Genomic DNA, 26,422 nt, shown 5'->3' with positions numbered 1-26,422 from the left:
GGGCGGGAACCGGCCCCCAAGGAGGTTCGATCCGGCCCGCGGGATCATTTAAAAGTGAAAAAAAATGCATTAAAGACACAGAATGAATATTTAGCACAGTATGGTATAATGTTAATGGTTCGGCCCACTTGACATCTACCGAGTCCGTATGTGGCCCACAATGTGAAATGAGTTTGACACCCCTGCTGTAGGCGGACAAACATGACACAAACATTCTTAATGTTTTCCAATGCTGTAAAAATATGTAGAATAAATATTAAATTTCAACATTTCTGTCAACGAAGATTTGCGTCACAGCCTGCGACACGTTTCCATTAGCAGGGTGGGATACCAGGCAGGTGGCTGTTATTCTTTTAAAAAACGGCATTTCATGTACAATTCACCGAGGGTACTGGCAGAGAATGGGAATCTGGAGGGCAGAGAGGAGCATTTTTAAACGGTACACGTGAGCAACGATAGTTAACACGCTGCAAAAGTGCGTCCCGTGCCTTGGCATGCGTGTGTGCGGTAACAGGTCGATTTTGGGAGGCTGGTTGATCGAATAGTGGATCTTCGGTCAAAAAATGTTGGGCACCCCTGCTCTACAGGATGCACTGCAGGGAAAAAAAACATTTAATCATGAAGGCTCATTGTGTATTCAGTGTTTTTCAAACCCTGTGCCGACATTGTCAGGTGTGCCGCAGGAAAATATCCAATTTGTATGCCTGTCGGTCTGTCACCCGGCAAAGTAATCGTGTAGTACCCTTCCATACCGCTAGGGAGCAGCAACAGCTAGCCAATTGCCTTGTGTTGAGACTAGAGACAAGCGAATTTGTGACGCATGAATGCAGGACGACGGTGAAACAATATGAAAGATTATAAAATACTTTTTTCTTTGTGTGTATTTGATTCCAATTCAAGCTGTTCCAACGTCATTCTTCAATATTAAAAAACGGTTATAGTAAGAATATAACACGTTAATTGTTAAAACAAGCTTTTTTTTCACATTTTCAGCTAGTGGTGTGCCTCGAGATTTTTTCAATGAAAGTGTGCCTTGGCTCAAAAAAGTTTGAAAAACACTGCTTTAGAGGCCCTTATTCTTGATGATAATGACTTTGCATTCATTATTTACATTAATCATATAAAAATAAATAAATAAAATTCATTATTGAAGAGTCTTGAATGGTCTTTGTACATTTTATTTCGCATCATATGTCGCCCCATTTCCTATGCAGGCGGTACTCAGCGTCTCCCCAGGGTGATTGGGGTGTCCCATGCTAAAGAGTTGATGTACACTGCTCGGGTGGTGGATGGAATAGAGGCCTGTCGTCTGGGTCTGGTCAGTCATTCTGTAGAGCAGAATAAGAACGGGGACGCTGCCTACCTGCGAGCTTTGGAGCTCGCACGAGAGATTAACCCTCAGGTGAGAGGGCAGTCGTCACACGAACCTGTCAAGGAAACCATTTTGTGTCTTTTTTTTTTTTTTTTGGTATTTCTAATGATGTTGTCATACATTTCAAGCCCCTGTTCGATCTTCTTTTTGTTTCCACAGGGTCCGATTGCAGTCAGGATGGCGAAACTGGCCATCAATCAGGGTATCGAGGTAAGGCAGGAATGTGCAGCAATCCACTATTTGCGCAACCTACTTCCGCATTCTGTAAAAACAAGTGAAAGCACTTGGTTCCAGCACAGGTAAATGGTGGGAGACTCGAGCAAGAGACCAAGACAAAACACCCATAGCAATTTAAAACGTCTTCGATGTCTGTTTTGTTTTGTTTTTTAGCACAAAATTTCACCACAGAGCCATGAAAGATAACGATGTCCAATATTCAGGCTTCAATCTTGTTTACTTAGAGTACAGCATATCTTGTCCATCCCTCCATCCATTATCTGAGCCGCTTCTCCTCACTTTGTTGCGGGCATGCTGGCGTCCATTCCAGCTGTTTTAGGGCAGTAGGCGGGGTATACCCTGAACTGGTCATCAGCCAATCGCAGGGCACGCTATGATATGTGTATAAGTGATATTCCTGTATTTAATGAGGAAGTCGAGTCACACATTTTATTTACAATAAAATTTTCAATGCGGCCCCACTGGTCCAAACAGTGTTTTGATTAGTATTGCATATGTGATGAGTCGTTACCTGCACCTTGAGCAACTATAATGTCATTTTTAGTCAACAGCAAGTGGCAAAATGGCTTCCCTGTGAGATGGATAAAAATAGGTGGATTTTGCTGCTTAATTCAAATTACACAATATTAATCAGGCGGCTGTGTTTGGACTAGTGGGGGGTGAGGGGTGCATAGAACACATTTTTAAAAATCATCTTTGACTTCCCTTTTAACTGTTTCGGAAGACACCGGCCATAAAAAAAACGTAATTTTAGCAAATTCAGCTACATGTCATTAACTAGTATAATGCAGGATCCACAGAAAGTTCACCATCACGTAGGGATGGGCGAGTATCGGTATCTCTTATTAATTAATTTTATTGTTTTTGTTGTATGAATTTTTTTTTTGCTCCATGTACAGCACTTTATATACAGCAGTGGTTGTTTTAAAGTGCTCCATAAATACAGTTGAGTTCTTATTTCAAGGTATCAGCACTCATGGAAGCTGTAGCCAAATCCGAAATGATGCTTTCAGGCCATTTTGGGTGGCCTAGAATGATCGGTGATTTAGTGGCTCAGTCAGGACAACGTCTGACAGTAGGTATTGGCCCAACAGTGGCACACCGGCCCCGGACCAACGAGCCACTGTTACGTCGAACACGGACAGATTATTCTTATGGCTTTGGACCCACCTTTGTTTTTCGTTTGTGCGCAGACATAGCTAAATTTAGCTTGTCTTAGTGCCGGCTGGCTCCCTCACCTTCACACAAAATATCCTGATAAAAATGGTTTAGATTTCGACCATTTCATATTTTATCAATGTCAACCGGTAAACCATGTAATACCTGCTATTTGGTGAAGAAAGCAATGTGAGAGCTCAAAATCAGTTCATTTGAGGAGACTCCGTTGAAATCACAGTTGTGAGATTACAAGAGTTGCCATGATGTCTTTCAGGTGGATTTGGCTACAGGCTTGGCTATTGAAGAGGCATGCTATGCCCAAGTGAGTAAAATCATTTCATGTTGTCATGTTACAAACATTGGCGCATACTAATGAAAGTATTGTAAATGTCAACATTTCTTATGGAAAAATGCAATCACAGGTGAGTCTTATTATATAAAATGTTTCCATTTTTATTGACGTATGACATTGTCATGCTTGAGATAATTTCTAATATGGCCTGTCAAAAACATATTAAATGCCGTGAAATGATTATACAGTTTGAAAAAAAGGACCGTTTCTTTGAAAATAGTCCAATTTCAATTTGTCTGAAAATAATTGTTGGTGTTGAATATTCTTATGAATACAGATCATTGTTTTGTCCCACAGCAGTACAAATGGCTGAAAAAAGAAATGAATAATAATTGATCTGTGTGAGAATATAAAGGGTCATAAATCTTTTCAAGGAATAAGTCAGAACAAAAGTTGAACTCGGCAAACCAGGGTGAGAATGATCTGAGTTGGTTAACAAGGTCAATTGCTGTTGAATATTTTCTTGTGTACCAAATGTAAACTGCGAAGATGCTTTTCGTACTGTGTCCATGAACTTTTAGACTTTTTTTTTTATTTTTATTTTTTTTTTTACAAATAATAATCTGGAATTTTCCATGTGTGGTAGATCTAGTCTACACACCCTTCTTCAAATCCCAGATTTGTGAAAACAACATTAAAAAAAAAAGGAATAATAATAAAAAAATAAAATGGGCTAAAAGTGCTGCACTGTTCTCAACTCTGCTAATTAGTCCCCTGTGTTGTGTACTAAATACAGTACTATAGCTTGTCTGATTGGTATTGCCTAAAAAAAAAGAATAGATTTTTAAATTTTCTGAATTTCTAAAGTCAAGAATAAAATAGTTAGTTATATACTTGATTTGAACCACTGCTGATGTACGCCAAAATAAAAAGGGGCCATCTTGGGATACCTTTATTCAAATAAGAATAAAAAATAATACGATAATTTTCTGCACTATAAGGTGCTACGGAGGATAAGGTGTACCTTCAATGAAAGGCCTATTTTAAAACTGTTTTCATATGTAGGGCGCACCGCTTTATAAGACGCATTGAATTAAAGCCACAATAGTGGTTGCGGTTACATCATGCATCCACGAGATGCTACACGAAAGGAATGCAATACAGCTTTATTTATAGAGAGCTTTCACAACCACCTTAGCTGTAACAAAACACTTTACAGAACTTTTAAACTACTACGTCCAAGAAATCTGAATATTGATCCATATATAAGGCGCATTGGATTATAAAGCGCGCTGTCGGCTTTTGAGAAAATTGAATGCTTTTAGGTGTGCCTTTATAGTGCGGAAAATACGGTAATTAAGATAACCGAGACGATTTGGATGTGGTCTTCTTTTTCTTCTTCATTGCATTGCATATTGTAGGTATCGGATCAGGACTCTGTATACTTAGAATCAAGTGACTTGGACTCGGATGCAAAAAATATAACAGTCGAGGGGTACAGTCTTGATATATTTTTGTTTCAAAGGTGATACCAACCAAAGATCGACTGGAGGGTTTGGCTGCATTCAAGGAAAAGAGGCATCCTCAGTACAAGGGCGAGTGAGTCGTCGTGCTCCCAAAAGCGTTCCAAGAGTTCTTCTGCCTTAAGTTCTTGCACCACTGCTTCCAAAAAGCTTCGAGGGGAAATTGTACATGTCAGTGCATTCGCCAGCACAATACCTGAAGGACAGGCTGATGTTTGATACTGTTTGCTCAGTGCTTTACATTGGAATAGCTATCATGTTAAGGAGTGTACCATATTGTCCAAGCAATGTCCAGCGATTGCTTTTTACCACTGTAGTGTACCCAATCCAAAAAGCCATGAATTGGTCTGATTTTGTTCCTGCTTCCTGAATGATGTGTAAACTTTTTTTTTTAAACTTGGGTTTCAATTGATCAGAAACGTGAACTGAGAATTGCCATAGCCATTCCGCAAACCAAAGCCTACTAAATCAACAAAGATTGCTCTCGGACTGTGGTCTCATCAATCTTCACTTGACCTCTGATTTCGTTCACTCAACGCAACATTCACTCTCAAACACTACACAGAGGCAAGCGTTGGAGTAAAATGAGTAAGCTGGACACATTGAACACTCAGTATGCTCATACCACCCGCCTTAAGGTGCTCATGGGTTCATTAATTGTGGAAGAGAAAGCCTTCTTGTGTCTGTACCCTGTCCCATATTAACTGTCACAAAATCTACGCTGCACACTGTTCGAAAAATAATATATCCCTGGCGTCAAAGGGAACAAGCCATTTTCTACAATCCATTTGGAAAAAGGACCACACCTATGTGGTGACTGACCAATAGTATCGTCAAAAAATATTCGATTTACCAAATTGTGACATGGGAGGTTTCGACCAGACACCTGTGACAAATGACCTTTTATTCTGTACGGTTCATTCATTTCTGTAGGTAGCAGTCCTTTTGTTCATAGCTCCAGTACTGTACTTAAACCTCATACTCATCTGTACTGTCAATGCTTGTTATCCTTCTGTAGTGTGGCGCAACCCAGATGGCAAAATAAAACATCTGACACATTCAGTTGTGATGAAATCAACCACTCATGTAATATGGAAACGAGACATGTTTGACAACTTTTGACAACTTTTGATCATTGCTAGCAAGCATATGGCAGCTAACTAGTTAGCGGCAAGCTAGCATCAGATGGAGGGCCATCACTAGGTTTAGTGGACTCAAGAGGTATACATGGAATATATTTAAGACAATTAAAAATGAGGTGTATTGTGATTTGTTTTATTGCAGAATCAGAAAATGTATTTCTTCCTAATTTTAATGTACAATGGTTCGGTATGAAATTAACAGATCTCCAGTTGAAGTCAATGATTTATCTATTTTCTAGATTTGTACAACATTGGTGTGGCTATTCATTGTGCAATGTCGTAATAATACCGCCGTAGTCTTTGCTCGATAACAGCAAATGTAGGTCTTTTCTCCACCCTGTAAAAAAAAAAAAAAAAACAAGGGTCTTTTTTCAATAGGAATTCTTGAAAATGTGAAGACGTGTTTCTCAGTTGCAGATGAAGCACACAGATTGATTGGAAACATGAACGAGGGGCTCGCGCACAGTCCATGATGCAATTGTTATCGTTCTTATTTTTCTTCTGCACTTTGTGTATCCAATTTTCTTCATCCTCCAGCCATCAAAATTATCTGACGGATGACTTTTTTTTGTTTGTTTTTTTTTTTTGTTACTTACTCATACGTCCAGCAAGTCTTCATGAGGCTGTCCATTTCTTCCGGACAGTTCGGCGGGGCATCCATCCGCATTCCACTCTCAATCAATTGCAAAACGTTATTTCCTCTCATTCCCTGTGAGAAGTACGACATTAAGATGACATGAGGCACAATCAAGTTACCTCACTCTTACCTGGAGCACAACGTTTGTGCGTGATTTAATGACATGAGTATTTCTTTGGAATCACAAGGCAATTGTGAATTCATTTCAGGCCTGCTGTGAGCAGGGAAGAAATGACCACACAGCCAGAATATAAATCTTTCTCGCTACCATTATGAAGCACCATTTATGGGACACTTTCAATTCATACCCTGTATGGCTTCTCTCCGTAAGAGTACGCTTCCCACATGAGCACCCCGAAGCTCCACACGTCACTTTTGGTTGAGAATTTGAAGTAATTGATACACTCTGGAGCATACCATTTCAGCGGCCACTTCCCGTGGCCCTTTGCCTGTAAGAACATTCACATCATCGTCAATCACAAAGAGGTGAGGCCATTCGGCCTCTTAACATCTATCAGCTTTCTTATAGTGTTAGTGTCTTACTTGAGTTGGCATAGTTTTATCTTGTAAGAACCTGATCTACTACATACCGTGACTAAGAACCATATTAGCCACAGTTAGGACCACCAATCTTTTTTTTTAAACTGACTGCATCTAATGTATTGTTTATGTCATGGGAAATAAGTATGAAGAAATTTATTTTGTACATTTGTACAAGATGGTTATTTTGTACATTTTATCTGTATCGTCTGACATTCATCTCATCTGGAACTGTTATGGATGTATATGCCTACACTATCGGACTAGAGCAACGACTGGCGACCGGAGTTGCAATTTTCTTGAAATAACATAAAGAGAACAAAGACGATGCACATTTTCAATGCAACCTGGCCCTTTGTGGAAAAAGTACATGCTCCTTGTTATAACTTGAATTATAACAGTGGCACATCACATTTTGAGGGGAAATCTGTCTTTATTTGTTTGGTGATCTCAACCATTAAAGTGAGGACAAACTACGATCAATTTTAGGAGGACCCAAACACTTTTTCAGAGCCCTTTTATTAAGTCACACCACACGAGCAAGTTATAATTCAGACACAAATTTAATCTTAAAGTTTCAAGCAAGTTGAGTCAAGTCACTAATTGGATGAAGCAAATGAAAAACACATGGGCGTTTTAAGAGTTTTACTTACACTTAAGCATATCCGCCACAATAGCCATTTTTTTTTTTTTTTTTTTTTTTTCTTTTTCAATAGTTCCAAAACCAGTCTCTGTATTGTCTATGATGCTACATTATTTTCTTTTCAATTACAACCAATACGAAGCTCAGTCCGTGTTTATACAAATGTGAGTAAGCTAAATTTTGGAGTTAGCCTAGCTTACCTTTCTTTGTGGGTTTTACAGTGATGGGTGAAGTTAAGATGTTAGAGGCATCTCACTTTGAGTTGCAATCCTTGCATCTTGTCATTCTATTCTATCCAGTTTTATCAAAAACACAATCCTTGAATAATCTAGAAACCACCGTACTGGTGGTTCGCACGTCCGATACTGTAGTGCCATGACAATGTACCGCTAGTTATTATTGCCATTAATACAACAAATGTTGGAACAATGCAGAATATAGTAACAAAAAAGCACATTTTTAAATATTGCATTGTTAATTCATATATGAAGAATACAGTTTTTTTTTTTTTAAAAGCTCTTTAGAATTTAAATAATAGTTGTACCGGCCAGTCAGAAAGACTTTTAATTTTTTTTTTTTTTTTTTTAAATTCCCAACCAGAGTCTGCAGTTACCTTGTAGTAGTTCTGGTCCTCTGCAACTACTTTGGAGAGACCAAAGTCACTGATTTTGGCATAGTGCTGTGTTACGAGCAGCACGTTCCTCGCAGCAAGGTCTCGATGGACGAAGTTATGCTCCTCAAGATACTTCATCCCCATGGACACCTGGTGCACCAGCTCCGTGATGTTGGCAATGCTTGTTTGCCTGTGGAAGAACAATCAACTGTTTTCATATAAAGGGTGCACCACGTTTTAAGGTGCATAGGATAGAAGCTACAATAGTGGCTGCCATTGCGTTATGCACCCACTATATGGAGCTACACTAAAAGAAATACAGCTTTATTTATATAGCGCTTTCACAAATGCTGCAGCTGTAACAAAGCGCTTTACAGAACATTTAAAATACTACGTCCAAGAAATCAGAATATCCATCCACATATAAGGTTCATCGGATTGTAAGGCGCGCTGTTGTCTTTTAATTGAATGCTTTACGGTGCGCCTTATAGTGCGTTTTATATATATAATACGGTAAAAACCACCCACACACCTCGGGTTGAGGGGCAAAAAAAAAAAAAAAAAAAAATATTAAAAAAAAAAAAAAAAAAAAAAAACAAACAGATAAAACAACAACCGTAACTGAGGTCTTGTGACTTAGGAGACATAATTTTCCAGAATTTTAACATCAAATTCTGAATCCATCAGTTCATCACTTGAAGGCATTTCAAATATTTTACTTCTATTATTTGGTATGTTGTCATAGATGTTTCTGTTTACCATGTTGGAGGAAAACCAGCACAAATGTGAACAAAGCCCACGGAAGTTAATCTTGGAGAATACAGATGAGAAAACATACTTGTTTTTCTGCAGGAACTTGTGAAGTGGCCCCAGCTCGGCCAGCTCCATGACTAGCATGAGGCTGTCTGCGTCGCAGATACCGATCATCCGCACAATATAAGGATTGTCCAACTGCTGCATGACATTTGCTTCTCGCAGCATTTCCTCCCGAAGTGATGTGCCGCTTTCATCGTTCTTCAGGATTTTCACGGCAACTGGCTGATTTGTCCTAATGTACAAGGTGGATTAAGTCAGTGGTGCGCCATCACAGTCAACAAGGCCTTCTCTGATGAGCTAAACACTAATAGCAGCACTGACCTACCCAAATTCTAAAAATTGTTCCTTGAACTTTATTGCCAAACTGCACTGTTTTCACTTCTGTAAATGACCGTTATAATTTTTTGTACAGCAGTACTGGCGAATGTATTTTAAAATACATTCGAAAGTGGACTGTTTCTTCAGCCACCCACCTTTAAAATTCCTGGTAGTCCTTCAAAGGCCAGTGAGTTAGCAAAAAAAAAAAAAAAAGTTCAACTAGAATAACATCTGCAGCAATCTGCACACATAAATACATTAAATAATCATTTAATAAGCATCTCTGGGGCGGCCCGGTGGTCCAGTGGTTAGCGCATCGACCTCACAGTCCAGAGGTACAGTACCGGGTTTCAATTCCAGCTCCGGCCTCCCTGTGTGGAGTTTGCAAGTTCTCCCCGGGCCTGCGTGGGTTTTCTCCGGGTACTCCGGTTTCCTCTCACATTCCAAAAACATGCATGGCAGGCTGATTGAACACACTAAATTCTGTAGACTGTAAATTTCCCCAGTGTGGGACAAATAAAGGATATCTTATCTTAAATTGTCCCTTGGTATGAGTGTGAGCGTGGATGGTTGTTTGTCTCTGTGTGCCCTGCGATTGGCTGGCAACCAGTTCAGAGTGTCCCCTGGCTACTGCCGAAGACAGCTGGCATAGGCTCCGGCATACTCGCGACCCTTGAAGTGGATCAGAAAATGGATGGATGGTGTATTAAAATTATCCAAGTGAAAACTGCCACCAACACTGAAAAAAAGAGTCTGTTGTATTGACTAATAAGAAAGTATTGATGTTGGTTGCATGCATTAAAATCATGCTTCACCAACGTGAATAATATTGCACAAAAAAAAAAATGTATAAATATATATGTGTGTATATTTATATATATATATATATATATATATATATATAGGTGTAACAATGTTAATGCATACTGCCCGAAGAGAGCTGAGATAGGCTGCAGCACACCCCGCGACCCTTGTGAGGATAAAGCGGCTCGGAAAATGGATGGGTGGAAGCATCTCTGGTCAGTATGATGGATTTTTCTTGTTTTCCGTTTTTGCCACATTATCGATTCCGAATTGCTCCAGACAATATGAGAGCTATTGCATTGTTTTGTCTCGCATTCATGGATTCTCATCTTAAGACACATTTTTATTCTATGGCTTTTGACTCAGCATGAGAGTCTGTATTGTTTTAGTGTTTTGTGCTGTTTCCTTTGTTTTAGCTGGATGATCCATTTTCACGCCACGGACGACGGCACATTGTATGCAACAATGGTTGTTTTAAAGTGCTCTATAAATATCAATGAATTGAGTTTCTGTAATTGCAATGTGATTGTGGCTGTATTAGGATGTGGATTAAGTCATGTAGAGGCTCTGCTACCAAATGTATTGCCCACCATTTGGGTTTAGTAGTTAACTGTGCTGCAGCTTTAATTGATGTAACATTTTGGATAAGTTTTCCATTGACCACTATTATTGCAGAAAATTGAGTTTAAAAAAACTGCTCTTTTTTTAGTACCTATCTTTGGAGTCTGTGTGCCTTCACACACAGAAAATATATTAGCAAATTTCATCCATCCATCCATTTTCTAATCCATTTCTCCTCACCAGGGTCACAGGCATGCTGAAGCCCATCTCAGCTGTCTTTGGGCAGTAGGCCGGGGACACCCTGAACTGGTTGCCAGCCAATTGCAGGGCACACAGAGATGAACAACCATTCGTGCTCGCACTCACACCTAGGGACAATTTAAAGTTTTCGCTCAACCGACCATGCATGTTTTGGAATGTGGGAGGAAACCGTAGTACCCGAAGAAAACCCATCCGGGCACGTGGAGAACATGAAAACTTCACACAGGAAGGCCGGAGCCGGGATCGAACCCTGCACCTCGGCACTGTGAGGCCAAGGTGCAGTTGACCAACAGGCCGCTTATTATATTCCTCAATTATTAATCTTGAAAAACTTGATAATCTTCACATTGCCAAACAATCCAAGAGAAGTGCCACAGGGATACAGTCAAAGAAGAAAAGCATGGATGTATGAAAAATGTTGCTTGCATTTTCGTCTTGTAGATGCCCTTCCTGACTGTACCGAAGTTCCCTGAACCCAATTCTTCATTCTCCAGGATGAGCTGTTTATGATTCACGATGGAGTTCCTCAGCTCATCTGGGTCTGCATACGTTCTGTCATATACCGGTGTGTCCATCGGCAACGACTCTGGCAGAGAAATAACTTAGCATTAATCATAATGATTGAACACTTGTGCCACTCTTGTACTGATATAAGGAAGTGTATTTTGGAGGGTTTTTTTTTTTTTTTTTTTTTGCTTATGATTTATTCCCCCACAACACCAACAAAAACCATATTAGAGTATAATAATATACTATCCCTTTTAACCCTTTCATGCACCAATAATGATAACCTGTAACCTGATCACATGATAAGCTGTCCACTGTAGTAACCGCTGTCCCTGACAGGGTTAAAATATCTAATGTGTCTCAGAAAATCTTTTACTGAACTGCTAATGCTTTTGTTTCAGTAGAATTGTTACTGTCAATGAAGTGGTTGTCCTACAGTAAGAAGATAATATTATATACACATACACACCTATGGTTACCTCCCGACTGTTGATTGGCAGTTGCGCGTCATAGGGATTGGGAGTACTGGAGTCTTTGTTTTCGTGTCGAGATCCACGGCTCTGAGGTCATAAGAGATGAAGGTACAAGGATGAAAGCGGGTAGCAGCAGCTTTACGGCAAGGCGGCAGGTGTGTTCGATCACCTTTTGTCGGCCAGGTTTGGGAACAGTTTTGATTTTGGCAAGAAATCCCCCTGCTGCATTTTGCTGAAAAACAAAGTCAAAGTCAGAGAGGTTATGAATGTGTGTCATACAAAGAATCCATTTTTTTCAGTGTAATGAACACCTATTTTGACAAAATTTTACATTTAACAGTAGTCAATGAAGCAAATACACATTGTTAGTGGCACATACTGGAGCGTTTCAAGAACCCCACTGAAGCTGATTATTCATCCGCCGCGCAATGAATTTAAACATAATGCTCATTTGTAATCATTGAGAGGGAAATGTTTTGGAGGCTGCTACAGTTTTCACTGGGAATCCTCCAACTATTTATGATAATTTAAACATGCCTTACCACTGAAGTCAGTTCAAATGAACTTTTTCACTCGGCGTAAAAACTGGGCCAAATCCATTTTTGGGCCTGGGCAAATCTAGTTTTCCGTGTTTGGGAATTTGGCAGTCCGCGTTGCGCCTATTTGGGTGTCCCGGCGAACGGATTATATTTCTTCTGTTGATGTTATTGTATCTCATTCATAAATATGGCAAACGGTACAAAACCACTTCCTACGCTGGACAGTGGTTCTCTGTGTCCCATAGGAGGAATAGTCGCAACTTCCTCCGGCCAATTTAATGTCATCTGCCGTTGAGGTCTGCTTGCAGTTCTATAAATACGTACTTTGCGTGCTTCGACCTCCTGAATGAGCAAATCAGTCCCCTCCTTGTCGAAGTTCGTGTTTCTTCCACCTTATTCTGCATTTCTACACTTTCTATGCAAGTCATGTGTGCCACATTTAAATGGACTTTAAGAAGCTGCTTTTTTCTAGATTTTTTTTTTTTTTTTTTTTTTTTAATAAAAGTATACGTGTGTAGTGTACAACCATTCCGCTGTAATATCAGAACTGCAACGTTGGCAAGTGCATATGGACATATTGCAATCCCTTTCTTAATTTCCTCTAACAACTTTCGATTGTCAGGGACAAACGTCCTGTCATGTAAATAGGTCCAAATATATGAATGGCACCCAAAGAATGCACAGCACATCAATAAAACTTACAAATATAGAAGCAAATCCAGAAGTATCCTGTGGTAGCAGCGACTGTCCTAAAAGACAGGAGAACAAGGGTACATGTGAAGAGCATACCAATTTATGTTTTATGTACTTTTAGAGCAGCTTCGTATACATATGTTTGTACCTGTATCTCCATCAGGTTGTGGACAGGTTTCAGTGAGAACTTGCAGCAGGCCATCTGGTTTATATGAGTAGTGTTCCACCAGCTGGTGGAGAGAGAGAGTTTTACGACCATTTTATACAACAAAAATATAACATTTTATCTCTAAAAAATGTTGGGCTCTTCAAGGCAATAAAAAAATGTTTGCTTTCTCATGCTCTGTTTGGCATCCATTGAAAGTTCTCAAGGGAGGAAATTGCTAGTGGTAGGAGTCTATGATGGATGACACTTGAGACAAAAGTCAGCTGTTTTCGAGAAGGAATCCAGCGTTTTTTGTGTCAGTGGAAATGCAACTTTGATTACATCCATTCATAAAATACTGACATTTTTGACAAGGATGTGCTACAAAATCAGAAAGACATTTTTAACCTGCCAAAGAGTGTCAAACTTCTTGCCGTCTGGAATTGAGAGCTTGCCAGCTCTGTCCTGGTCAATGCGGTAATGCATCACTTCTCCTTCATGTAATAAACAAAGAGCGTAGGATCCATTCACATCCCTCTGGCGGATGCTGAAGACAGAAGAAAATCAAGGGAAGGAATAGGAGAAAAAAAATCAAAACAATAGGAAAAAGCTTTGGTTCATCTGCCAGCTAGTACTGTATTACGAAACATTTTTCTGGAATGAACGAAAAAGCCATAACCTTGATACAGTAGTCACTTATTTTCTGAACAGTGTATACAAACACCACTAGCGTGTATTATAGTTTTGTTATATTTTTATATCCATACTTTTATTTGAAAATGAGAGAACCTCTAAAGTAAGTGAAGCCTCCCTAAATGACGGTCAAATCCTCCTCAGCCCCTCTGGAGAGAGAAAATTCTGTTGCAGTGCATGGACCCGAGGTACGTTATAAGAGCTCATCAAAATGATCAAACAATATACAGTATCTTAGAAAGTAAGTGTCTGGGTGGGGACTGCAGTCTTTCTCTTGATAACCCCTGTGTTAGTAAGTGTAAGACTGGTGAAATCACAGGTGTCCAACTCAAGACCCAGGGGACCAGATGCAGCCAACCATATTATTGTATCTGGCCCGCAAAAGCAAATCATGTGTCAACTTCCATTACATTTGCTTAAATCTACCAAAATGTTAAAATGTCATATTGCACTAAAAAAACTTTCATTTGACTTCGGATTTCAAAAGTAGTAAGCCATCAATTTGTTGTGTATATGTGATGACAGGGCGGCCCAGTGGTCGACTGGTTAGCGCGTCGGCCTCACAGTGCATAGGTGCAGGGTTCAAGTTCGCCTCCGGCCTTCCTGTGTGGAGTTTGCATGTTCTTCCGGGTACTCCGGTTTCCTTCCCACATTCCAAAAAAACATGCGTGGCAGGTTAATGGTAATTCTCCCTAGGCATGAGTGTGAGCCTAGATGGTTGTTCCTCTATGTGTGCCCTGCAATTGACTGGTAAACAGTGCACCCCGCCTGCTGCTCGAAGACAACTGGGTTTGGCTCCAGCATGTCCTGCGACCCATGTGAGGATAAGTGGCTCAGAAAATGTATCGATGGATATGTAATAAAGTGATAAGACAAATAAACATTTATTTAATTTTGCTGCCATAACGCCTCAATGAGGGACCGATAACTATAAAGTGGCCCGCGACAAAAATTTGCTTGACACCCCTGGTCTAAATCCATTGTCAAGAGGATTCAGACATATCATGTGTTTCAATCAAATCAGACATTTTGGAAATGTAAAACAGTTTGGGGTAGTTGGTGACATAAGAGATCTAACAGTCACATCTTTGCGTACTGTCATTCTTCCTCTTTTATGGCTATTTCAGGAAGCGCTGAGCGGAAACCGCCTGTCCGCCTATATGTGTTTGTGTGATCTGTTTCTTCAGCCGACCACAACCTTTTCTCAACTGAAGCATGAGCGGTAAAACATACTTCTCATTGTGTGCTCCAAAAAAAAGGAAGAAATGTACTCCACTATGTGCTACCATGTTATACACTGTACGTTGTACTCTGTAAATCCAAGTACAATTTAAGGATGTGAATTTGGGGAATACTTAAGCCTCAATCAAGTATATATTCCCTTGCAATTATTAACCCTTTCATGCACCCTATAACCTGATAAAATGATAAGCTGTCCACTGTCATAACCGCTGTCCCTGAAAGCGTTAAATACTGTATATCAAACAACAACTGTCAATGACCACGTTGTGGTACCTGGACTTGTCGCTACACGGCACATTTAGAGACTGACATCTATTCTCACTCCCATCCATCACTGAGTGTCAACTGAACACACACTCTTTGCACCGGAGTCAGGCGTATGTGCCACCACACCGTCAGTGACTACCCTGCTGAAAAAAGAAAACAGCATAGACCAGCATGGTTTTGTTGGGTTTTCATGCTGGTTTTGCTGGTTTCACCAGCAAGAGCAAAACAGCGGCAGCGAAAAAAGCAAATCAAAACCGCCAAGATTCAAACAACTGGTCACTGAGCAACCCAATCTACCAACTGATCCAAAGCTGCCAAGCAGGACCCGCATGTTGCTGGGGCCCAAAGGCTGGTGGTAGCTGATGACCAGCTGGTCTTCCTGGTGTCACCAGCTACCAGCTACTTGCTGGGTGGCTTTGGCATAGCTCGGAGGTTGGCAACCTGCGGCTCCGGAGCTGCATGTGGCTCTTTATTGCCGCCCTAGTGGCTCCCTGAAGCTTTTTCAAAAATGTTTGAAAATGGAAAAAGATGGGAGAGGGAAATATATTTTAATATGGTTTCTGTAGGAGGACGAACATGACACAAACATTCTTAACGTTTTCCAATGCTGTAAAAATGTGTAGAATAAATATTACATTTCAACATTTCTGTCAATGAAAATTTGCGTCACAGCCTGTGACACGTTTCTATTAGCAGGGTGGGGTACCAGACAGATGGCTGTTATTTTTTTTTTTAATATACGGCATTTCATGTACAATTCACCGAGGGTACTGGCAGAGAATGGGAATCTGGAGGGCAGAGAGGAGCATTTTTAAACTGTACACGTGAGCAACGATAGTTAACGCTGCAAAAGTGCGAGCCATGCCTCAGCATGCATGTGTAAGTGTGTACGTATGGGCGTGTGCAGTAACGGGTCGATCTCGGTAGGCTACTTGATCGAAAAGTAGATCTTCGGTCAAAAACGGTTGGGCACCCATGCACTACAGGATGCACTGCAGGGAAAAAAAACAACATTTAATCATGAAGTCTCATTGTGTATTAGTAGCCAACCTAGTCACTTTGATTGTAGGCTAATATAGCTAATATAGCTACAAACAGCATGTGTTTCCTTCATTATAATTTTAATTTTTTGCGACTCCAGACATATTTGTTTTTTTGGTCCAATATGGCTCTTTCAACATTTTGGGTTGCCGACCCCTGGCATAGCTGATAGAGTGGGTTGCCCATTAACTTAAGGGTTGAGTGTTTGAGTCTTTGCTGCTTTGGTGTACTTCAGCTGTTGCTGCTGTTGCTGTTGCTGTTGCTGTTGAGCAACCTCCAACTGGGTCCCAAAGCGGCTCCTAAAGCCGCAGCGACCCGGGTACCTGCAGACCCAGTTGTCGGCTGTTGACACGCCCAACACCGCTTGGAAGTCGTTCCCAAGTTGGGCAGCTGTTGCAGCTGTTTTCTTTTGCTGGCGTCAGCAGAACTAAAACACAACATAACCATGTGGGTCTAAGATGGGTTTTTTTGTTTGTTTTTTTAACCAGGCATTTATTGTGAGTTACTGTACACCCTTGACTAGTTGCCAACCAATATAATGTCCAAAACATGGACAAATAACAATTCACACTCACATTGAGTGGAAAATGGTTCGTAGCTGTTGGAGAGGTTGCAAAAGTTTTACATTCGAAACCAAATCTCATTGGATTAAGACAGAACAATAGCTTTAGATTGTATTTGGCCATTACAACGGCATTCTGCAAATAGAGTACTGCACTCGTAAAACTGCTAGGTCAAAAGTAGCCCGAAATGGGTGAAGTAGCTCACCCAGCGCTGGGTTCAAAAGAGTCTGAGCCAAAGCTGGTTTACTTAAACTCAATGCATTGGATTGAGGATATGACCCAGCATGTTAGGTCAAGATTTTGATCCAACAAGGGTTAAAAACCACCCATACTCATGATCTTAAGTTACCAGGAAATTCATTACCAGGTTTTCAGCATAGCTGTGGTGAGAAATAATGCGAATTTTATCGCCAACATTTTCTCAGAAGAAGTAATTTTGCCATGTCAGGGGTTACCAGAGCAAGTCACTCACATGATATGTTTCACACGGATTATACGACAGATGCCGTTTCTGACATTTCCCACCTATTCTTTGTGGTTGGGCAAAAATAACCCACTCTGCTCAAAATTCACAGCTACCCAGTGAGTGGGTGAGAGAAACAATGGAGAATGTTTTACAATTCAGTCCTGTATGTGCAAAATACTGTAACTACTTGAACTAACGACTGTACTCTGATTGTTCTTAGCTACTTAACTAGAATATCACACACAAGTAATTTCCAAAAGATACCAATAAAACAAAAAAAAAAAAAACTTGTCTCTCTCCACTGATTGCCCAATGAATGATTAAAATGATAAATATAAAAAGAATAAAAATCAGTCAAATGTGAACATTGAAACTCATATCTCATTATCTTCAGTACATTTCATTCATGCTGTTTATTACAGACACAGATGAAATACCTAATATTTCAACATTTATCATTTCACTAATATTTAACAGAAAACCATAACCATAAAAGTTATATGCAAATAAATACACATACATAAAATATTAGACTCAAAAAAGATTGTGGATTTCTCTTCTCATGGCAAACATTCGAAGGTAATACGAATGCCAACATAAAAGCAAATTTGTGAACCATAACAATGTTCAGATTTGAGTTTAATCCCACTTAAAATATAAAGTGGACATGAATAATTTGTGATAATAGTGATAATTCTGACGTCTCCATCAAATGACGACATTGAGGAGCCATCATACCATTAGTAAAAAACATTTCTACCTCCTCTCTCCTGTAAACAGAGGAACGAGGACTTAGGAAAACGCAATTAGAGGCATGCAATGAGCCCATAGTCGGTCATTCCACTCGAAGCAACCCCGGCTTATATTCACCCCACACGAATAAACACGCGAGACACGTGGCCCATGTTTTTGACAGTCATCAGTGAAACGGCGGCCCATCTGAGAATGTTTTTCGATAGGGACCCAGTTAGTGATGATTCCAGTGATGGATAAAAATCCACACCTGTCTGTTTGGTCAGGTTTTTTTTTTAAGTTTACTGTCATTCGTCATTTGTCAGCAAAATGTCTACTCAATTACTGTAATAAATCGTAATATTGTATTGTAAAACATTGTATTTTACACGCTGAAACCGCTTTAGATGATGGAAGTGCTATGTTTGCTTAGATAATAAAATATAACTTGAACTGGATTTATCAAACTTTCTCCCCGCATTCACTGTGAATACTGCGAAGACAGACATCAGCAAAAAAATACTCACAGAAATTTCCCGTTTGTACGGGAGCCATTTTGAAGCCTTGGCTCCGAGTCCTCTCGAGTTATTTTTCCATGGAACCACGGCATTCGTTCATGAGCAGTGGTCGCAATCAGCTTCTCCAAATGCGGCCTTTGGCTGATAATGGCTTGTTCCAAAGCTGTCCCCTGCTCAGAGAAATTAGGATTTAGACCCTCTTCTTCAACAATGACATGATGCCTTCTTAAGCAAAACCGTTTACACGATTGACTGCAGTCCCACCTGTAAGTTCCAGGTCTCCTTTACATAGTCCTGGATCAGTTTTTCCTTCAAGTCCTCAAATGGCCCCACCTTAGGCTGCATGTTCTTGGGCCTGTTGCAGGGCTTCTTGAGCCGACACACAAGGCCGTCCATCTCCTGAGAGTGGTAGTCGATCACATCTATAGGGCTGCTGTGGCTTTTACCACCGGCAATAGCGTACGTTTCATTGGATTCTCTTTCAATGGTGTAGTGGTAGCAGCGGCCAGAATGTAACACAGACAGGGCAAAACCTCCGAAGTGGTTTCGACTTTGCCGTAGCAAATACAAGCCGCTACCTGCACCCGGCTGCTGCAGATACTCCTCTGCTTCCTCTCTGGTAATGTTGCCATAGAAGAATGGCAGACTATTCACTCTATCGGCCATCTTGGTCCACTGATGGTGGTTGCCTTCAAAAGGTCCACTCACAAGGTTGCAGGTGCACTACCACGATATAATCCACCTAAAATACAAATACATCTTATTGCAATACAGTTCATTTCACAGGTGGTCAGTTAAATTTAGCTCAAATGAAGGAAACAAATGTCAAAATGCATTGGATGATGCCGGTTCAAGTAACACCACACCAATTTTGGTAAACAAAATTTTAGTGACAATTGAGTGTAGTTTTCTGAAAATAGGCGAGTTTACGCTTTTCTACAAAATGCACTGATTGGCCCTGTCACAGCCACATTACGGGATGCAAAGGGAGACATTTTTCATTGTGTTCGCCAACTAAAGAGCAATTTGAACCATTTCATAAAAGAAATCGGACAACCCGGTGGTCGACTGGTTAGCGTGTCGACCTCACAGTGCAGAGGTGCAGGATTTGATTCCGGCTCCGACCTTCCTGTGTGGAGTTTGCATGTTCTCCCCGTGCCTGCGTGGGTTTCCTCCGGGTACTCCGGTTTCCTCCCACATTCCCAAACATGCGTGGCAGGTTAATGGAACGCTCTAAATTGTCCCTAGGTGTGAGTGTCGGTGGTTGTTCATCTATGTGTGCCTTGCGATTGGCTATCAACCAGTTCAGGATGTCCCCCTCCTACTGCTGGATAGGCCCCAGCATGCCGAGCGACCCTTGTGAGGATAAAAATGGATAGATGGATGAAAGAAACCGTGGGAGCCACAAATCCTTTGGACATCTAAAGTGAAGATAAATTTAATTTCCATTTTTTTCCTGACTTCTGCTGCTGTTGTTGTTGAGCAGATACACATAGAAGTAGAGGTGAAAGGGACAAAGAAAGAAAAAGAAAAAAACGTTGCATAGCTTTGACTGGGGCTCTTAGTTCAGCCCGACACCACGTAAAGGTGGTCCCCAAAGTCAGGCTACTTCTGCTGCAGACACCGTCTTGAGCTGGGTGGCTTGTATATCAAGCGATATGTCAGTGCATCCGCTATTTTGGATGTGGTCGTTTTGTTAGTCATACAATTGGCAAATTTGATTTGTAAAATTGAATTGCAATGACATAATGTCACCAAAAGCAGTGGTTCAGTTTTAATCCCCTGGGCTCTGTCTTGATGATACATCTCCAAGGAGCAAGTAAACACGGGATCTTCACAAATCCCTTCACTTTGCCCTATCCAATGTGGCTGCGGCATCGATGTACACAAGGTGGGGTCTATGTATCTGTTTTGTAAATGTCGTTTTTAGTAATATTTGCTCACAGTGGTCACAAAGGGCGCCATTTAAGACTATTGACTAAGAGCTGCAGTGCTGCGTGAGAATAGTACAGTAGCATTAAAAAAAATCTAGAGCTCAGTAGGTGTTGTCTGTACAGTATTAAGCCTTTCCTGCACAAATAATGACAACCTGTAACCTGATAACCTGATAAGCTGTCCACTGTAGTAACCGCTGTCCCTGAAAGGGTTGATAATAATTGCCTCCTCCATGCATTTTATGCATTCACCTTCAGGCTGAGGTCTGGGGACAGGCCTGTATCAAGCTTTGGGCTTTCCCAAGCAGTCGGCGGAATGTAAAAAGCAGCTAATTCACATCGACAACATGGTGGGGTTGCTTGACACAGTGCCACGGTGGTGGAGTCAAGAGAGAGCAAACTGGTAACATTTTGAAACCACCTGAAGATTGTACAGGGAAGTGACATCAGGAACTGCACCATAGCAAGGCCTCTTTACGAGGGAGGTTTTGTGGTGACATATGCGCAGATGTGGGCTTAAGCCGGGATCGGTACCTCTGAAGTTAGGGGCCTATGCCTTCCCACGTGAGTAGGCAACTGTGGGGTATCATTAGTGCCATGAATCCTGACCAAATCATCAAGGGCACCTCCATCAAAAGAATGGAAGATCTCATCGATCCACAGAAGTACATGGCAGTAGCTGGGAAAGCTACATGCAGGTATTACAACACTAGACAACAAACAAGCATGCAAGCAAACTCTTTACGCTCAGGATCTAATCACAGAAAATGACAACCTCAAGAAAGTCCCTGTTGAGTTTCAAGGAGTCAACCAGAAAACGTGGCGTGAGATGATTTCGACGACAGTGCCGAGGAACATTCAAAAGTCTCATAATGTCTCTGCCGTCATGCCTTTCGCAAAAGAAAATGAACAGATATATTGACCAAATGTTTGTCGAGCACTTACAAGTCCCTTGCTCAAAAACCTTCAACCAAAGCCTGTTGGAGCTGCCAAATGTGTGTTTCAGTCCGATGATTCTCCCCAGCATGGCTGTCCCACCGAGCCAAGATGACAAGTCACGGGCAGAGAAAATTTTGTGTGGGGGTGGTGTTATTAAATCTCAGAACAAGTTGCTTCCAGACAGTGAAAATGGGCAGCTCACAAAAGATTTGTTGTCTCATCTACCTGAAACAATTCACAAACAAAAAATAGGAATAATAACACTTGTCTCCAGCAAGGGTGAACAAACTGTTTGTTTCCTGTGGGTGACTTAATGCCGGCTTGCAAACACAAGTTATTTGTTTCTTGTTACAAAGAGAGCCATGCTAACAACATCCACTCCAATTTGGGCAGCCCACAACCGCTTGACAATTCCACGAAATGTTCCTGGTAAAGGGTCACCTTTGCACATTAGCACGCCCTTAAATTATGCTGTATTAAAAAAAAAAAAAAAACATTACAATACTAGCAAAGACAATTTTTTTAAGGATTGCAAAAAATAAATGAATAAAACTAAAGATGGACAGTCATTGGATTTCTCTTAATTTAATAGAAAGAAATTAAAATTTTTTTCCAGTGCGTCAGCGGCTTAATTTGGAGCATTTTTGCTTAGCAAAAGAAATATTGGCAACAGTGAAATATCAACATAATATTTTCATTTTCTGAGAGTGCAATAAGAGAGACAAAAGGTAAAAATGAAGTGTCACGAAATCTCCCACTCATCATCCCTCAAAATTATTTGTTATATGGTGTATAAAAACCGCTGAGCAGAAAATATTAAATAAACAGATGTCTTAGACTTACTGAATGTCCGGTTGTGAGGAATGTGTCCTCTTCACATTTTCAGGCAATCCAACACTGCAAGTAACATGGTCCAGTTCAGCTGGCAACCGACAAAGAAGACACAGTAGTTGCCGTTGAAACATGAACACATTAGTAAGGTGGCGCTCTGAAGCTTCCTTATTTCAGAGACTTCCTTGACAAATGGATGCTTTTACTTCCCCCTTTTCTGATAAGAACACCGAACAACATGTCACAACCAGTCAAAGGGACATTAGAACAACTGAAAAAAGAAACATGAATTATGACGACAGAAAGGATCTACTGATTCAAATGTTTGGTTGGGTTTTTTTTTCCGAAATATAAAAATACATGTCATTTCTTTACTAGCTGCTCCCAGGCCACCTAAAAAGATTTGAGGCCCGTTTGTTCCCGACCCACCAGTTGAGAACCACTGGGCTATGGAACAACACATAATTTTGGGGGGGTGAAAATCAGGGACGTGGTATTTGCTAAAACTGTGCAGAAAAAACATGTATGTTTATAACATTGTTGCCTTTCTGCAAAAAAAAAAAAAAAAAGGAGTACAATTACACATTTTTTAGTGCATTTACACATTAGAATAACCCACAATTCTGTCACTTAAATATGCAGTGACCAAATCATGCTTACCATTCAGGAAGTGCCAGCTGACTTTATTTGGTTTCACAATGGTCAGTTTTCACTTTTGGTATTACATTGGAGGGCTTTTTTCTTTTTTTTTTTTTTTTTTTGGTTCACCCTGTATAATTATCATGCTTTTAGAAGATGATTGCATTTTATGTTCGAATATGGAACATTGTTTTACTGAAGTAGTTTGCAAAAAAAAAAAAAATTTAAAAAAGGGTTTTGATAAGGATCGAGCATTCTCTCAAGTGTTGCTGCCACATAAAATGGCAAATGTTGCACAACACTGTGACATTTAAAATGTTATGCATCAATGCCAATCCCCACTGCACCCCTCAACTGTTTACTTCCTCATTTTGCTTTTACCTCTGTGAAATCCCTCTTTTTTAAAGTGTGGTGTGCGTATAAGAGTCCCATGGTGATAGTGGTGACGTACTCTTAACTTTTTTTAACTTGATCAGAATAAGGCTGGCTGTTTCTCAGTATGTTTGAATCACGATCAAATTGCATGCTAATTTGGGTTTCTGCTCACTTTGGGGTACTATAATAGGAGCAAACTCCCAGATCTAATCCCATTGAAAAAAGGGGTGGCCGTGTCGCAGAGGTAGAGTCCAGAGGATCCACTGTTCGATTCGGCCTTAGTCCGAGTGACGTTTTGTACTTGGGCAAGACACTTTGACCTACCTTGCCTCCAGTGTCACTCACATTGATGTAAGGCTAAGTGTGAATGTTTGGTGGTGGTTGGAGGAACCGAAGGTTCTCGCTAGCAGCCACATTTCCGTCAGTCTGCCCCAGGGCAGCTGTGGCTACATACATAGTTTCCCACCACCAGAATGTGAAAGTGCGAGTACATGATATAATATATTCAGTGTGACGTGTCTAGAAAAGCGTGATATATATACTGTAAATCTGATGCATTATTATGATTAAAACTTCAGCTGCGATTTGGATGGATATTAATTTTTTAAATAATTTTTTATAATTTATTAATTTTAATATTCATCTATTACTGCTTCAAACAACAAAGTGAATGGAGGAAAAGTGGTTAAGCTGGCACGGCTGTCTGTTTTATGTGTTGTGTTGTATTATTTTGTCATTTTATGTTAAGTGTTCTTTTGATGGCGGCGCGGGCACCCGCAGCGGCTCATCTTGCTGTCTGTTGTCTGTTTACGAGGGAGGAAATTTAATCTGTGCTGTATGCACATTTGACAATAAAGTTGTACTTGATACTTGACTTGACTTGATTAAGGTTAGGAAGTCCCCAACATTTATTTTATTGTTTTTTTGGGTGATAGGATGGAGCCTGTCCCAGCTGACTTTGAGGTGAGAGGAATGGAATCACCAGTACAGAAAAGTCACAAAATTGACCGCTTGTTCGGATATGATCACTGAACCCATGCAAAAAAAAAAAAAACAACCAAAAACTCTTGAGACATTTGTACTGATAACTGATAAGTATTCAAATCTGGTCATTACTACTTCTAAAAAATTGAAGCATTGGATTACTGTACATAAATGACACGACATACCGTACACACTGACTGTCGTGATCTTCAAAAGAAACACTGACTGCATGTGTAAAATAAATGGATTTGAGTGGACTAATACCTACAATTTGGAATCCCAACCAAATTTTACAGAAAATCGATGCCTGGATACAAAACAAAAACCCAAAACTCAAGAGATCAAGGTATGTAAAAGCAGACAAGGTCTCCTGGGCATTATAACAACTTTTAACTCGACATGTCAAATCCTCAGTTATTCAGATTCAAATTCAGAAAACTTTATTTATCCCCGTGGGGCAATTAGTTATGAAAGCGGATGTATGCTGTGCTCGTTGTTTATTTTTACTCCTCCTGTTTTTAATTATTTATCTTGCTTTCGCCTTTTATATTTAAACAGTGGTGTGTAGTAGACTTTGAATAGCCACTGCACATGCTCATCTTTCCTAAATCATGACCTCCCAGTCGCACGCCATCTGTCAAGTTAGCCTCAGCCGAAAGCAACTGAGGATCATCACTTCCTCCATCTGCCATTTTATACCCACTGCAAATGTTTATTTAAAGCAGAAAAATCTGATTATTGTTTTAATTTTATTTGTTAGCTGCTGCTGAATGATGCTGGCTCATTAGTCTGTGAATTAACCTCATGCTTTCTTTCCATGGAAGCATACTGGGTGTCACAAAAAGTGGATAGCCTACACATGTTTATTGATAACTAGTGGATTTAATTTTTCTGCCTATTACTATACGTCATAGACAAATAAAGAAAGACACATTATTTGTCGTAAATGAGTCCTTTTTGGACCAGTTACTGAAACTGGATAATTTCCTGCTGCAACACCTTATTTTTTCATTGAGCATTACCACACCACACTGGTTGGCAAACTCTGATCTAAAGTAAGTGTGTATTTAAATTATTAAGACAATTGTCTTATAAGTGCTGTGCTCCAGGCTTTACGTTCCTTGACAGTGCATAATTGGAAGATACAGTACAACACGGTAAATGACAAAAGCTCACTTGAATCGGTCTTAACGTGTGTTGATTTGCCTAGTGTGAATGTCAATTAAATGTGTCACGTTCCACGTCTTTGGATATTTTCTACATGTTTTGGTAACGATCATTTCTCGCCTCCTCTTATTTCTGTCATATTTCCAATGCATGTACTTGCCAGCGTTGCTGCGCCACCCGTGGCCCGTTTAACTGGGAAACGACTGACATCTGGCGGATGGCCTTGTGAAATAAACAGTTTTATGAGAATAGAGGTCATACTCACGTCATGGAATGCAGTCCCCGACATTTTGGTCCGCTTGGCATTCGATTCATCTCGGTAAAAAAATCATATTCTAATTCGTCCGTGAGACGTCTTGAACTGTGTGATGTAAACGGAGCGGAGAAGAAGTGGCATCCCCATCACTGGTGCTGGGACGCTTGTCGATGGTTCCGTCCCATCGCTGCTGGATTCCTCAACCACTTCCTATTGGTCCAGACGCACAAACACGAAGCTCATTCGAATGACCAATGATGCTGGAGCAGTCGCCACTCTCAAATCTTCACAAACTGTACCGTGAGCTGCACTTTGAATATACATAAAATTACCTGTAGATGGCGGTATTGTTCAAATATTTTAATTTGACAAACTCAGAGCCATGCACAGTAGCTGTACGACACGTAAAACAGCTAAAGTAGCAATTATATACAGGGGCGTAGCACCAAATTCTGGGGGGCCATATACAACCTTCCTGATGGGCCCCCTCAACACTAAATA

At 40.4% G+C, this 26,422-nt stretch overlaps 2 protein-coding genes across 8 annotated transcripts in view; one reads left to right on the top strand and one right to left on the bottom strand.

The window, feature by feature from the left end:
• The window catches only part of auh (AU RNA binding protein/enoyl-CoA hydratase), a 30,745-nt gene extending 25,101 nt beyond the window's left edge, over positions 1-5,644 (top strand). Inside the window, exons 7-10 of the mRNA XM_019894438.1 lie at positions 1,215-1,402; positions 1,532-1,582; positions 3,042-3,089; positions 4,585-5,644. Of these exons, the coding sequence (XP_019749997.1) occupies positions 1,215-1,402; positions 1,532-1,582; positions 3,042-3,089; positions 4,585-4,662 (365 nt within the window). The 3' untranslated portion in view covers positions 4,663-5,644. The remainder of the gene's footprint in view (positions 1-1,214; positions 1,403-1,531; positions 1,583-3,041; positions 3,090-4,584) is intronic.
• Positions 5,645-5,843: 199 nt separating this feature from the next.
• syk (spleen tyrosine kinase) lies at positions 5,844-26,077 on the bottom strand. 7 transcript variants are annotated; one of them, XM_019894390.1, is made up of 15 exons: positions 25,931-26,077; positions 22,513-22,591; positions 19,061-19,538; positions 18,806-18,966; positions 13,683-13,821; positions 13,278-13,359; positions 13,139-13,185; positions 12,067-12,129; positions 11,894-11,984; positions 11,344-11,503; positions 8,996-9,205; positions 8,158-8,347; positions 6,670-6,810; positions 6,321-6,433; positions 5,844-6,061 (listed from the first exon to the last, which is right to left on the bottom strand). In XM_019894390.1, exons 3-15 carry the CDS (start codon positions 19,460-19,462, stop codon positions 5,989-5,991), a joined length of 1,872 nt encoding a protein of 623 aa, XP_019749949.1. In that variant the 5' UTR covers positions 19,463-19,538; positions 22,513-22,591; positions 25,931-26,077; the 3' UTR covers positions 5,844-5,988. The 7 variants fall into 7 exon arrangements, with proteins under 7 accessions (XP_019749949.1, XP_019749971.1, XP_019749964.1 ...); XM_019894412.1 differs by lacking the exon at positions 25,931-26,077 and adding an exon at positions 21,676-21,890 and having other exon boundaries at positions 22,509-22,666; XM_019894405.1 differs by lacking the exon at positions 25,931-26,077 and adding an exon at positions 21,676-21,894 and having other exon boundaries at positions 22,513-22,666.
• Positions 26,078-26,422: the final 345 nt, after the last annotated feature.

The sequence above is a fragment of the Hippocampus comes genome, unplaced genomic scaffold, assembly GCF_001891065.2.
Source record: "Hippocampus comes isolate QL1 unplaced genomic scaffold, H_comes_QL1_v1.1 scaffold123, whole genome shotgun sequence".
Lineage (NCBI taxonomy): Eukaryota > Metazoa > Chordata > Actinopteri > Syngnathiformes > Syngnathidae > Hippocampus > Hippocampus comes.
This window is presented reverse-complemented; position numbering and strand designations above follow the sequence as displayed.

Coding starts and splice junctions, on each gene's coding strand:
- syk (XM_019894390.1), bottom strand. CDS start 19,462: ATGGCCGATAGAGTGAATAGTCTGCCATTCTTCTATGGCAACATTACC. Junction 18,967..19,060: donor AGGAGACCTGGAACTTACAG/GTGGGACTGCAG, acceptor TTCTCTGAGCAG/GGGACAGCTTTGGAACAAGC. Junction 6,434..6,669: donor ACGGAGAGAAGCCATACAGG/GTATGAATTGAA, acceptor TACTTCTCACAG/GGAATGAGAGGAAATAACGT.